Source organism: Rana temporaria, chromosome 1 (assembly GCF_905171775.1).
Source record: "Rana temporaria chromosome 1, aRanTem1.1, whole genome shotgun sequence".
NCBI lineage: Eukaryota > Metazoa > Chordata > Amphibia > Anura > Ranidae > Rana > Rana temporaria.
This window is the reverse complement of record NC_053489.1, coordinates 451,726,881-451,741,272: the sequence shown is the minus strand read 5'-3', so window position 1 is coordinate 451,741,272 and position 14,392 is coordinate 451,726,881. Positions and strand designations below refer to the sequence as shown.

General features: G+C 42.0%; 1 protein-coding gene across 1 annotated transcript in view; it reads left to right on the top strand.

Moving 5' to 3' along the window:
• PARM1 (prostate androgen-regulated mucin-like protein 1) overlaps nucleotides 1-12,944 on the top strand; it is a 164,835-nt gene extending 151,891 nt beyond the window's left edge. The window contains exon 4 of the mRNA XM_040327721.1: nucleotides 12,529-12,944. Within this exon, the coding sequence (XP_040183655.1) occupies nucleotides 12,529-12,613 (85 nt within the window). The 3' untranslated portion in view covers nucleotides 12,614-12,944. The remainder of the gene's footprint in view (nucleotides 1-12,528) is intronic.
• The last annotated feature ends 1,448 nt before the right edge of the window (nucleotides 12,945-14,392 follow it).

The following is a 14,392-nucleotide window of genomic DNA, read 5'->3' as shown; positions in this document are numbered from 1 at the left end:
ATATGCAGTATATAATTTTTATATAACACTTTTTGAGCCAATCACATCTACCTTTGTTCCTAAGTGAGCTGCCTAATAGTCCTACCACTACATAAAACTCTACACTCACAGAAGGTCTCCCTTTTGATGTTTGCCATGTATACTTATTTCTTAAATGATGAAAGCTGCAGTCGGTATCTCTTTAGCAGATAAGTCTTAGGCAGTATCCCACCAAAAATGAAATTCCTATTGCAGGGGATGCCTAAACATTTACTTGTATTTTAGTGTGGACCTCCAAAAAAATCAGTCAGCCTATCATAGTAGCAGGAAATGACAATTTTAGGGGTGTCAATGAACCAATGGTCTACAGAACACCTCTAGGTTACCATTGCACTAAATATTTGGACATTTTTTGAAAATGACAGAAACTGCATATTCAAATGGGAAGATCATTTTTAGTAAGATTAATGGACATTCAGAATATATCTTGGATTGCTTTAACATGGGTCTGTAATTCACAATATTTTCCAGGATATCTTGAACTATTACTGGTTGTTGATTCTGAACTTAACAGGTTAATAGAACGATGTTAATTAAAAGAGTGACTCATTCAATGTGGGGACACACTATTAGGTGTTAATGTCGTCTGTTGTGATGTAAATGAATCTAGGATGGCTTCTAAGGATCTGTCATTGTGGCTTGTGCTAATGGCCCTGTATTGTGTGAAGGAGTCCTGTGATGAATGTGTATTGCAAGTTAACAGACAGTCTAAAGGTCATGTGGCTGAGACATCAGATGTAGTTAATTAGCTCATGTAAAGTATGTCAGAGCCAGAGTCATGATGTCTACCAAAAAGGTGTGTATTGGGGCTCCTTGTGTAATGTTGTGGGTGGAGTTGGGTCATTGTTCATTTTGGTTACTAACTGTATATAAGAGCCTGATTTTCTCAATAAAGGGTCTATTCGTGTGGAACCTCAAACAGAGCTGTGTGTCTCGTTGTTGGGGTTCGTTTGCCTGACTGTGGAGTGTCGATAGCTGTCTTGGGTTCGGTAATGGAATATCTAAAACGGTGTTAACCCCTGTCCCATTTGGGGTTCTGTTACACCATTAATAGAGTATTTTAGGTCTATATTTTTCAGAATTGGCACATTTAATTTAATGTTCATTTGCCATATATCACTATATATATTGTGGATTGGTATTACTAGGCACTTTATTGTAGTATAGCGCCCTCTACACACATTTTCACTATTTTAGCTCATTGTCCAGGTGGATCCTAAAGCATGTATTTTAGGCATTCTGGGTGACCTTTCAATTAAAGGCCACTCTTCCAGGCTCAAAGGCTTATCCTCCGTCATTAGAAGGCAGCTGAGCCCCCTACGTTGAAAGAATGGATTACTCCAATGGGAGATACTCTGCATTTGGTAAATTATATTTACCAACACAGAGGGAGCCCCAGAAAAAATACTAAATTGTGGTCCCCATGGCTAGACACCCCTGGCCTCTCCTCAGTGGATTTGGTCCTGGATAGGCTGCTTCTCTAATGTAGTGGTTAATATGCTTGGGAAAGTATAAATGCTTAATTGTATATTGATATGTTGGCCCTACTTTGTTGAACAGCGGGCAGCCTTCTGTATACGTATTATGTACAGTTAAAATGGTTGAATGTGATCGCTTGCCACAATGGTTTTGAATGTGCTTTATCTGGAGCATGCACTGTGTGTTATGTTTGCTCATCAAAAATCTTTGATGATAAAATACAGTACTACAAATTGTGCCTGCATGTTGAAACCTTTTACCTATGGGCAAAGTTACAATAGGATTACACCACCTGCTGTTCATTATTTAGATCAAAAGTTTTATAAAGATACATATTTTCATAACCCCAGACTAGTAATTTTACTTAACTGGAAAAACTATAAAGTTTCTTTAAAAGTTTTTTTTTTATTTTGAAATCTGAAAAAATGACATTTAATCATTGGATGAATCATGTTCCCCTGTGCTCCCTCTGATGATGAGGTATGCAAGAAGCCCATCTTTTACCTTTCACAGTGCTGGATGATATGTTTTCTACAAAATGCATCTGTCAATCTTTTCATCCTCACAGACCGGTAGAACATATTACACTGTGAAATGGTTTATGAACAGCTGTATGTTATCTATAACAAGCAAAACCTCAGCTTGCCTGTTCTGATTACTTATAGTAAGCATTTCAACTGTATCAGATAATCAGTATGGCATCTCAACAGACAGCCTGGTGATCTGGAAATGTGAATGGCGCATATTGCATTTATAATTACATTTACAAAATGAGCAAAAGGCCAGAGTACACAGACAGAATCCACAGTCAAACAAAGAAGGATTAATTGACTTTTTGTAAAAGAGCCAACACTGTTATCTGTGGATGTTAACATGAAGAAATTCACTTTTTGAAGCGGAGCACTAGGCAAATAAAAAAAGTTTATTGATGAAGTTATATAAAAAAAAATTTTTTTTAAGTATATCTAAGGTCAAAGGGCCAGATTCACAGAGATCTGCGGCGGCGTAACGTATCGTCTTTACGTTACACCGCCGCAAGTTTTCAGCGCAAGTGCCTGATTCACCAAGCACTTGCGTGTAAACTTACGGCGGTGTAACGTAAAGCCGTCCGGCGCAAGCCCGCCTAATTCAAATGGGGCGTGTACCATTTAAATTAGGCGTGCTCCCGCGCCGAACGTTCTGCGCATGCTCTGTGTGAAAATTTCCCGCCGTACTTTGCGCGAAATTACGGCGCCCCAACGTATTTTTGAACGGCGACGTGCGTTACGTCGTTTCGTATTCCTGGACGTCTTACGCAAAAAAAAAAAATTTGAAATTCGACGCGGGAAGGACGGCCATACTTTAACATGGGTGTTCTAAATGTAAGCCATGAAAAAGCAGGCTTATGTTTGCGACGGGAAAAACCAACTAGCGACGACGTAAGAGAATGCGACGAACGCGCGTACCTTCTTGAATCGCCGTAAACAGCTAATTTGCATACCCGACGCTGGAAAACGACGCAAACTCCACCCAGCGGCCGCCAGAAAATTACACCTAAGATCCGAAGGCGTACGAAGCCGTACGCCTGTCGGACCTTAGCCAAAAGCCGTCGTATCTTTGTTTGTGAATTACAAATAAAGATACGACGCGGCAAATTTGAAAGTACGCCGGAGTATCAGCAGATACTCCCGCGTACTTTTTCTGTGAATCTGGCCCAAAGTTTTTTGTTTTCAGCAGAGTAAAGAATTGTGTTTGTGTCCCTTTGGGATGATTTCACTTTTCTTCCTGGAAGTGGTAGGAAACTTTTCCAAAGTAATGGGAAATCCCCTCATAGACAGTTGTCATCGAATCAGATGTCCCCATTGGAATTTTCTTGTTCTAGTAGCAACAGTTAAATTAAATCTTTCATAATTTTTTGTCCCAGTGACCATGGTCACCCTAATGGGAGCACAGACAGCAATAAAAATTTGCAGCACTGTGAAAAAAAAGTAGCAGTGAAATGAATGTACACCTCAAATTAAATTGTATGGAAAGTCCCATAAATAATCACAGTCCAAAGATGGAGCCTCCAGTGAAAGTTCAAAGTGATGAAGAGGTAAAGGGGTTGTAAAGGTAAAAGTTTTTTTACCTTAATGCATTCTATGCATTAAGGTGAAAAAACTTCAGAGAATACCGGCCTACCCAGCCCCCCCCCGTTTACTTACCTGACCCCTCGAAAGTCCCGTGCCGTGAACGAGCTGGCATCTCGGCCAGGTTCCTATCTCATTCATTGGTCGATTGAAGCAGCGCAGCCATTGGCTGGCGCTTCTGTCAATCACAACCAATGACGCGGTGCGCCGGGGGGCGGGGCTGAGTGATACAGTTGGTGGCTATGTCCATCGGCTGTATCACGGGAGCGCTCCGGCATGGACTCCACACCATGCGAACTCTCCCGCATGAATGTGTGGAGTTCTTGCAGGGAGGACCAGAGACAGCCGCCGAGGGACCCCAGAAGACATGGATCGGGGCCACACTGTGCAAAACGAGCTGCACAGTGGAGGTAAGTATAACATGTTTGTTTTTTTTAAAAAATAAAAAAAAAATCCTTTACAAACCCTTTACTAAAATTTCCATGACTAAATATGGGTCCAACTTGCGTTATGAGTGTGGATATCAATATCAAATCAACAAGTGAATCACTTGCAGTGCCACCATACCGTACCATCATATACAAAAAATGGCTCCTTACCAGAGAGAGTGGTCTCTAAGTTATAGGAGTCATGAAAGAAGTATGAAAAGACATACCACAATGTGAAAGTCCTTAATACCTTGCTTCTCTTTGGGTGTAAAATGCTGTCATATGGGATGGTGGAGAGTTAATCCAGCATATCATGGGTGAAAAATAAAAACATTCCCATAGTGGAATACTGTATGTAAAATGTATCGTAGATAAAAAAAAACACCAACTACTAACATTAAAGCGGTTGTAAACCCGCATGAAATATTTTTTTTTTTCCTCCTGTAAGGGAAAAGTCATAATGAGCTAATATGCACCGCATATTAGCTCATTATGAAATACTTACCTCGGAACGAGGTGCGTAGCACTTACCTGGTTCACGCCGAGCGAGATTTCATCTTGCCTCGGCGTGTCTTCCGGGTATCGCCGCTCCAGCGCTGTGATTGGCTGGAGCGGCGATGACGTCACTCCCGCGCATGCACGCAGGAGATTTAAAACTCGGCAAGGTCCGGCGGCTGCCGGTCCTTTCGCCGTAGATCCCCCCTGCGCATGCGCAGCGGCGCATTGTGAGGGGAATATCTCCTAAACCGTGCAGGTTTAGGAGATTTTTTCCTTACCTACAGGTAAGCCTTGTTATAGGCTTACCTGTAGGTAAAAGTACAAAAAGTGGGTTTACAACCACTTTAAGATAGTTGAAACAAGCATTATGCAGTATACAGTATATCAGTCCCGGGAATCAAATCGATTATGATGAAATGCGTAGGAAGGGATATGGAGCAATATTCTTTCGATCATGGATGCATGCACTTTTACTCCAACTGTTGCAAGAGTTAACTCAACACCCCACAGGGATGTTTTTGGTTCTTTGGGTTGTTTTTTTTTAGCATCAGACAGCTTTTGGGATACATTCACTTAGCTGGCCAGACACTTCATTCACCACATAATTTGGTGATCTTTTTATATCCCTTGCCAGACTCATACACATTTACAGCTTACTTTTTGGGGGTCTCAGAGAACTCTATGGAACTTGGCATGATGACACTGCACATGTCCATAGTGGAGAGAACACCAAACCCTAGGGATTAAAAAGGGCAATTTTCACCTACATACCCCCTAATTAACTTGGCACCTAATCTGGAACACCAAATTCTAATTTCATTAATTTGAAGAGGTCATAAATGTAGAGTTGTACTTTCTTTTTCCATATGACAGATCTACATTTTCTTTAAATTAGATAATGAAGGCGCTGCAAGCAGTCAACGGCTGTTCGCTCAATGTTGCACAGAAGGTGTCTCAGTTGTACATTCTATTGAGGGTCCACTATACCCCGGTAAAACTTTTTAAAATGGGTAGGGTCCCGGACCCGATGTGTAACAGATGCAGGGTAATGTCTGGCGATCTGATTCACCTGCCCATGGCGCTGCCCCAAACTCCACATGTTCTGGAGGGGGGTTCTGGATACGCTCAACTCGGTGTTCCAGACCACCGTTCTCCTGGAACCGGTATATTGCCTTCTTGGAGTTTTGGAGGGAGTGATAACGGAGGAGTTGACTCGAATGGCATTCAACAGAGCATTGTTCCAGGCCAGAAGGGCCATTCTCCTGAAATGGAAACTGGAGGCACCCCCCACACTTAAATTCTGGTTGACACACATGGGCAGGATGCTTATAATGGAGAAGTACATCTATCGGCACAGGGGAAACACGGGCAAATTTGACAGGATTTGGGATGCATGGCTTGCCACATTTGGCTTGAGTCCTATGAAACTTGTTCAGATGAGGCTGCTGGGCGGTATTTAGATTTGTTAGTTATGGGGGGGTGGGGGCGGAGGGCATGCTACTGGGTACGATCACTACCTGTTAGGTTCTTAACGGAGAGATTCATTGTTAGTGCATTCTACATGTTATGTATGATATGTCATATTGTTTTTCCCTGTATGTTTTGTGAGCAATAAAAACATCTTTGATTTAAAAAAAAAAAATTAGATAATGAAAATTAATATACCATATCAACTGTAGGTGTCAATTGTTCAAGTATACCACCTTTATCTATAGGTGCTATTTTAAGCAGGGTTTAAAGTTGGCCTGTTCAAATATGTTTAAAAAAAATCAATGATTTCCATGGGGTGTTTTACATGACTGTTTTTCTTATAAAATGAACACAGAAAAAAACACTTATCTTTTCCTAAGAAAATGCTGCTCCACGCTTCATTTAAACGCAACAGCATTTTATTCCAGGAAAGCTAGGTATCTGGTCTCCCAGCTGCTCTTTATGTATCCATTTCAGCAAGGCTGTTAACATAGCTTAAATTAAAATTTGATATTCAAAATAAAATTTGATATTTAAAATAAAATTTGAGCAGGGGTCCACAAGCTCACTGTTATAACATTTGTTTTAACATTTAGGTCTTCTCTATGTACTCCCATCCCTGCTCATTTTTAAAACCTTTCCTTGTTGAGAAATATATCATCACTAGGAGCCTCTACCTTTACAGACAGTGTAGCTGTCAAAGTCCGCATGAGTGGATGCAGCTAGAGGTTTTTGCATTTTGCCACAGTACAAGTCATTTGAACATCAGGAGAAAAGCAATGCATGCAGAAAAGTTATTTTTTTTCAAGCGGGCTTGTCTGTGTACAGACTCCGCTTCGCTCAGCAGTAAACATCTCACGATGTGAAACATGTTGGCCATTTTTTTGTCCTAGTGTTTACTTTCTATTTTTGACTGTTTGATTTAATTTTATCCAATAAAGACGTTGTTTAACGGAGTGTGGCAGTCCAGGATTTCTTTCCAATCCCATTCGCTCAGCAGGGATCGATCCGCTGATCCCCGCTGAGCAGGCAGGTGACAGGTCCGTCTCCGCTCACTGTGCAGAGATGGACCTGTCAAAGCCCCACTGTCCTCTATAAAGATCGGATGAAAACGGACCGCCTGTCCAATTTTATCTGATCCGATTCCTCAGACGGATTGAAAATAGGGTTTTCATCCATCTGGATTTCACGGACAGGATCGGATAGCAGTGGATTTCCGTGGACATGTCTTAGGTGATCTGGTCTGAACCTGAATGAACACGCCTCACTGAACATGGGACACTTTCAGCCAAATGAGATGGCTGTGCTTGCAGATTATATATGCCTCAGCTGTCCTTCAATGTTTAACAGAGAAGTTCAGCCTGAGCTTTTTAGGCTGGGCTTCTCCTAAGGGTCATAGGAGTGCAATTTGTTTTGCACTCTTGTGACATATTTTCTGCAAAGAGCGGTATGAAGTCCGCTCTCTGCAAACGTCACCGCCATCAGTCCGCTCCATAGAGGTGCATCGACGTCCGATCAGGTCGGCATGAAAAACTGACAGGTGGACCTGATCGGAAAAGCCAGTGTGAAAGGGGCCTTAGCCTTCTATTATAAAATCTGAATAAAGAAAAGGCACATGAAATATAACAAAATATGATAAATTCTATGTGCATTTGTTTTAAACTAGTGCATATATAGTATTATTTGGGAGCTGCAAAAAGTATTTTTTTTTTTACATGTAAGACTCTTACATGTATTATAAATACATCATACGTGTTGTAGTTGTTTATTCCTAAGTATCATAGAAGTTTCACATTTCCCATGCAATACTAATGTCTGCCCGGAAAACTCTAAGGCCTCGTACACACGGCCGAGGAACTCGACGTGCCAAACACATCGAGTTCCTCGGCCAGTTCAGCACTGAAGCCGCCGAGGAGCTCGGCGGGACGAGAGCTCCCATTGAACAACGAGGAAATAGAGAACATGTTCTCTATTTCCTCGCCGAGCTCCTCGTCGGCTTCCTCGGCCGAAAGTGTACACACGGCCGGGTTTCTCGGCAGAATTCAGCCAGAAACTCGGTCGGAAGCTGAATTCTGCCGAGGAAACTGGTCGTGTGTACGGGGCCTAAGGCCCCATACACACCATAGAATCTATCCGCAGATAAATCCCATCGAATGGGTTTCAGCGGATAGATTCTATGGTGTGTACACTCCGGCGGATATTTATCCACGGATATTTCCGAATTCCAGCAGATAGATATTTGTCGACATGCACAGAATATCTATCCGCTGGAATCGGATCCCACGGATGGATCCGCTCGTCTGTACAGACTCACCGGATCCATCCGTCCAAAGGGATTCCCCGCACGCGTCGTAATGATTTGACGCATGCGTGGAATTCCTTATATGACAGCGTCGCGCCCGTCGCCGCGTCATAATCGCGGCAACGGCGCGACACGTCATCGCCAGAGGATTTCGGCGCGGATTTCAATGCGATGGTGAGTACACTCCATCGCATTAAAATCTGCTGAAATCCTCGAGAGGACTGGACCGTATCCGCGGATAAATCCTCCCGTGTGTATGGGGCCTGAGGCCGCGTACACACGGTCGATCCATCCGATGAGAATGGTCCCATGGACCGTTTTCATCGGTTCACCGCTGAAGCAGACTGATGGTCTTATGTGCGTACACACCATCAGTTCAAAAACCGATCGTGTCAGAACGCGGTGACGTAAGACACACGATGTGCTGAAAAAAACGAAGTTCAATGCTTTCAAGCATGCGTCGACTTGATTCTGAGCATGCACAGGTTTTGAACCGATGCTTTTGTGTACTAACCATCGGTTTTGACCGATGGTCAGTCGTCTATCGGTTCGATTTTAAAGCAAGTTCTAAAACTTTGGTCTAAAGGACCAAAGTCCGATGGGCCGTACACGGTCGGTTTGGACCGATGAAACTGGACTTCGGTCCGTTTTCATCGGTTTGGACCGGTCGCGTGTACGCGGCCTAAGATTCTCCCAGGCCAACTTCACTACATACTTAGTGCATATTTGGAGTAGTGCAGGGTCTTCAAGCTGAAAGCATGCAATCGGGGTTTGCTGTCAATAAATTTGGTGGAGTGGTGCTCACCTTTCACAAAAACTGAAAAAACTCTCTGGTTTAAGAACCTTTATAAATGCTTTATGCTAAAATTTTTACAGTTTGTAATACTCTGACAACGTTTAATGCACTTACTTAAGGGGAGGGAGGATGTTCATCTTTAGAAAAAAATAAAATTCAGACTGTCTACTTAAAGGAACTGGTAAAACTTTTACTTCCCTCTTCTAAGACTTTCCATTCACCGCTGTCTCTTTGTTATGTTAGCTATAAAAAAATATATACAGTATATACTTTTTTGAGACAGAAAATATAAAAGTAGAAAATCTGTACTGCAGAGTACGCAGAATTTTCATTCATCTCTCAGGAAGCCCATTGTTCAAAAGGTAATAACAGATAAAACATAAATAATACTGCTATATAGGAGACAAGAGATTGAGCAGCCACTACACTAAAGGGTCTATTTATAAGTGTTATCACACAAAATTCACACAACTTTTACCCAGGATTCACATGTTTCTAATTAAATTCAGTTTGAAAAATATGTGAATCCTGGGTAATAGTTGTGCAAATTTGTGTGATAACATACTGAAATCTAATACTGTACTGTTAAAGGCAAATTATGTTTTTTTATTCTACTCTAAAATACTTTGGCACAGTGTTTTTTTCTTCTTGGCCCACCTAACCTTTAGCTTTCTTATTATGCTGTCTGAGCGTTAGAGAAAATAAAGATATTACCGGTTATCTGAATGGGCTTTAGTGTGTGAAGTTGTATTGACAGACTTGGCTCTGTGTTTTGGACACAAGCTTTCTGAACATAATCAGTGAATTATAAAAAAAAGAATTCACAAACGGGATTTGACCTAGACAGTCCAAAGCTGATATTAAAAAGAGAAGTATGTTTGTTTTTTTTTTTCATACTTACCTAGGTGGATGCAGCATCAGACCGATGCTGCATCTGTCCCCTGCCGTCTCTGCACTGAGAACCGAGCCAGCGAACACTGCCGATGGCTCAGTTCTCACAGCCCCCCGAGAGGAGAGCTGCTGACTGTCAGTCAGCGTCTCTTCTCTCTGCTTCTCAATGCTCATTGGAGCGCTTAGCAGTGGAGGGGTGGGAAGCAGATGTCTCAGTGGTTTGATGAGACTGTCATCAGTCAAGGCAGATGGCGGATCCAGTCTCGGGAAGTCGGGATGACGTGGTGCTTCCACTGATGGCAGTGACGTTAGCGGAAAGCATACTTCAGACCGCACTTCGCTGAAAACGGGTCAGAAGAAGTCCAGCCTAAAAAGCTCAGGCTAGACTTCTCTGTTAAACATTGAAGGACAGCTGAGGCACACAACATCTGCAAGCACAGCCATCTCATTTGTCTGAAAGTGTTCCATGTTCAGTGAGGCCATGCTCTTGTTCTAGCCTTAAAGCAATCTACATATACATATTTTTTTACATTAGAAGTCAATTATGTGATTTCTTATGCTGCGTACACACGATCATTTTTCGGCATGAAAAAAACATTGTTTTTCAAAAACGTCATTTAAAATGATCGTGTGTGGGCTTCACATCATTTTTCAGGTTCTGAAAAATGACAAAAAAAAAATTCGAACATGCTGCATTTTTTAACGTCGTTTTAAACAATGTCGTTTTTCGGGTTGTAAAAAATGATCGTGTGTGGGCTAAAACGATGTAAAAAACCTGCACATGCTCAGAAGCAAGTTATGAGACGGGAGCGCTCGTTCTGGTAAAACTACCGTTCATAATAGAGTAAGCAGATTCATCACGCTGTAACAGACAGAAAAGCGCGAATCGTCTTTTACTAACACAGAGTCAGCTAAAGCAGCCCAAAGGCGAATAGAACTTCCCCTTTATAGTGCCGTCGTATGTGTTGTACATCACCACGCTTTGCTAGATCATTTTTTAAAAACGATGGTGTGTAGGCAACGTCGTTTTAATGATGAAGTTGGGAAAACTTAGTTTTTTGGACATGCTGAAAAATGATCGTGTGTACGCGGCATCAGGGTTCATACTTACAGATTTTGTCAATGCCTATATAGCTCATACAGACATTAGAATAGCATGAAAGTAGAATTCCTATCTAGTCTTAAAAATGCTCCCTCCCCCTCCTAACACCTATGCCGATTAACCTATGTAAAAAAGATGTATATATTTACCTATTTTCAGCACGCTCTGCTCCGATTTTGCAGAACGTTGGTGTATATTTTAAGGCTTCTCCACCACTGTTGGCCTTAATGCTGGCACAATAATTTTGCCATTACAACCGGCCTTGATCATATCATATGACCAGCTAGCTGCTCTTTGGTTGTACCAAGAGCATACTGAGATATCATGGAAAATAAATATTCTGGTTAATGTAGAATAAGCACTTTATTTTTTCCTGGCGGACATTTTATGAACAGGTCATCCAGCTTTCTTATTGACTTGCTTTAGAAGTGCCAATACAAGCAACATTGCGCTGATGTATTCACTATGGCAAAGTGATAGTGGCACTCTTGTAAGTTTTTGTATACAGTGGGGTAGATCCACAAAGAAATTACGCCGGCGTATCTACTGATACGCCGGCGTAATTTCAAAATTCCCGCGTCGTATCTTTGTTTTGAATCCTCAAAATAAGATACGACGGCATCTCGGCTAGATCCGACAGGCGTACGTCTTCGTACGCCGTCGGATCTTAGATGCAATTTTTTCGGCGTCCGCTAGGTGGCGTTCCCGTCGTAATCCGCGTCGAGTATGCAAATTAGCTATTTCCGACGATCCACGAACGTACGACCGGCCGTTGCATTTATTTACATCGTTTCCGTTAGGCTTTTTCAGGCGTATAGTTAAAGCTGCTATATGGTGGCATACTCAATGTTAAGTATGGCTGTCGTTCCCGCCTCGCATTTTGAATTTTTTACGTCGTTTGCGTAAGTCGTCAGTGAATGGGGCTGGACGCCATTTACGTTCACGTCAAAAACAATGACGTCCTTGTGACGTCATTTGGAGCATTGCACCCTGGGATATTTTAGGGACGGCGCATGCGCAGTTCGTTCGGCGCGGGGACGCGCTTCATTTAAATGAAACACGCCCCCTACCCGCCGAATTTGAATTCCGCGCCCTTACGCCGCGAGAGATACACTACGCCGCCGTAACTTACGGCTCAAATTCTTTCAGGATTCAAACCAATGCAAAGTAAGTTACAGCGGCGTAGCGTATCTTACATACGCTGCGCCCGGCGCAGATTTATGTGGATCTGCCCCAGTGTATTCAGATATAAATGCATTAATTACATTCTAAATATTGAAACAAGTCATTGATGAGCATTTTGGAGGCTTACGCAAAACTTAGAATGTGCTGAGAAATGACATTGAATTTATTTTTTCGCATTTGTTTCTTTGCTTTGTAAACATATCTAATTTTGTAAATGTTCTTTTCTGTAGGCATGGATCCTATGGAAGACTACGGGAAGAGCCAGACTATGGCTCCTTAGGAAATTATAACAATCCATTGTATGATGACTCTTGAAGGAGGAATTTGATTCTGAAGAACAAAAATGTGCTGTCTGTTTTACTGTTGTGCTGGGTCACACCAACAAATACGCTTTACCTTTGAACTCTCAGGCCTGCTGAATTGTATGTCTGCTGTGCATTGAACAAAATAAGAAGCATGCATTGAGCCTAATCATCAATCACCACTCTTCGTTAAACCCCTGAACTGTGCCCATTCACCTACAGTATGATTGTACACAATGTTAAGATAAAAACAATGGGCCTGATATCCAGAAGGAAAGTAATGATTCTATATTTTATTATTAAAGTGTAATTTTGCACAAATAAAATATTGATTTATTTAGTTATTTATGTATGCATCAGCATTTAAAAAGCAGCCTAAACTGTAAATTTGAATATAGATGGGTAAATGTTATATGTTGTTTAAAACACATTTGCTATGTAATGCTTGAAACAGGAATGCATTTGCTTTAAAGAGAAGTGCAGACTTTAAGAAAACAAACATACAAACTCACCTGGGTGGATGCAGCATCAGTCCAGCGCTGCATCTGTTCCTGCCACCTTTAAGACTGAGAACCGAGATATCAATGCATGCTGATTGCTCAGTTCTCAGTCTTCAGTGAGCAGAGAGCCGGTTACTGACAGCTCTGCCCCTCCAGTACTCACTGGAGTGCCAGGCTGTGGGGGGGGGGGGGGGGGCTTAGCCTCTCAACGGCACTTTGCAAGCATCTGGCTCAGCCTCTAGCGGCGCTGAGAGGCAGAGCCAGCTGCCAGTCCAGGAAACTGGGTGGATCTACCCAACTGCTACCCAACATAATAAATGACCATGACCATTTCTCATTGTTTTGCATCCCTTCCTCTTCTTTTATCTACCTTTTTGGGGAGGTTTACAAATTGGCACATCAAAGCATGGATAAGCAAGATTTTGTTTGAGATATAAAGTAACCTTTTTACCCTTTGTCTTCATGGGTGCCGTGCATTTCTTACACATAGCCTGCAGTGCTGCTAGACCCATGTAACTGTGCTTGCCAGCTGGGGACATAGAAGCTGAGGCAGACCCCACCAACTAGTTTTAAGCCTGCTGGCACATTTTAATGCTAGTGCAAAGATTACCATGCTTGGCATCTCAAAGCATGGATAAGCAAGATGGTTTGAGATATAAAGTAACCTCTTTACCCTTTGTCTTCACGGGTGCCGTGCCGTGCATTGCTTACACATAGCCTCCAGTGCTGCTAGACCCATGTAACTGTGACTTGCTGTGCTTGCAAGCCGGGGACATAGAAGCTGAGGCAGACCCCACCAACTAGTTTTTAGCCTGCTGGCACACTTCTATGCTAGTGCAAAGATGACCATGCTAGACACCTTGAAATTTTCAGGGAAGGGAGGAGCTCAACTATTACCTGCAAGATAACCCATATGTGCTTACTGTTGCTTTTTTAGCCCAATGTGCAGTTTTATTTAGTTCTTGAAGTTTCTGTCCTATCATGGTTTAGTTTCAATTTTGTTATCTCTTTTGTCATTTTGTAGAATTATTTTTCTCATTCAATTATTCAACTTTATAAACTGATATTTTATAGAAGTGGAACTGTGGAAGTATTGAACTAAAAAGTATTACATCGATGTGCCTTTTTCAAGGTTAATTCAGGGACAGATTTAGAGACTGCCATAGTTAGCTATTCTAATCATCTGTTTCGCAACATTACTAATTTCTAGACAGAAATCATGTGTGTTCATTTAGTTATGTTCAACTTTTATGGTTGGGCCCCAAGCAGTGCTTGGGGCCCAAAGAGTACGG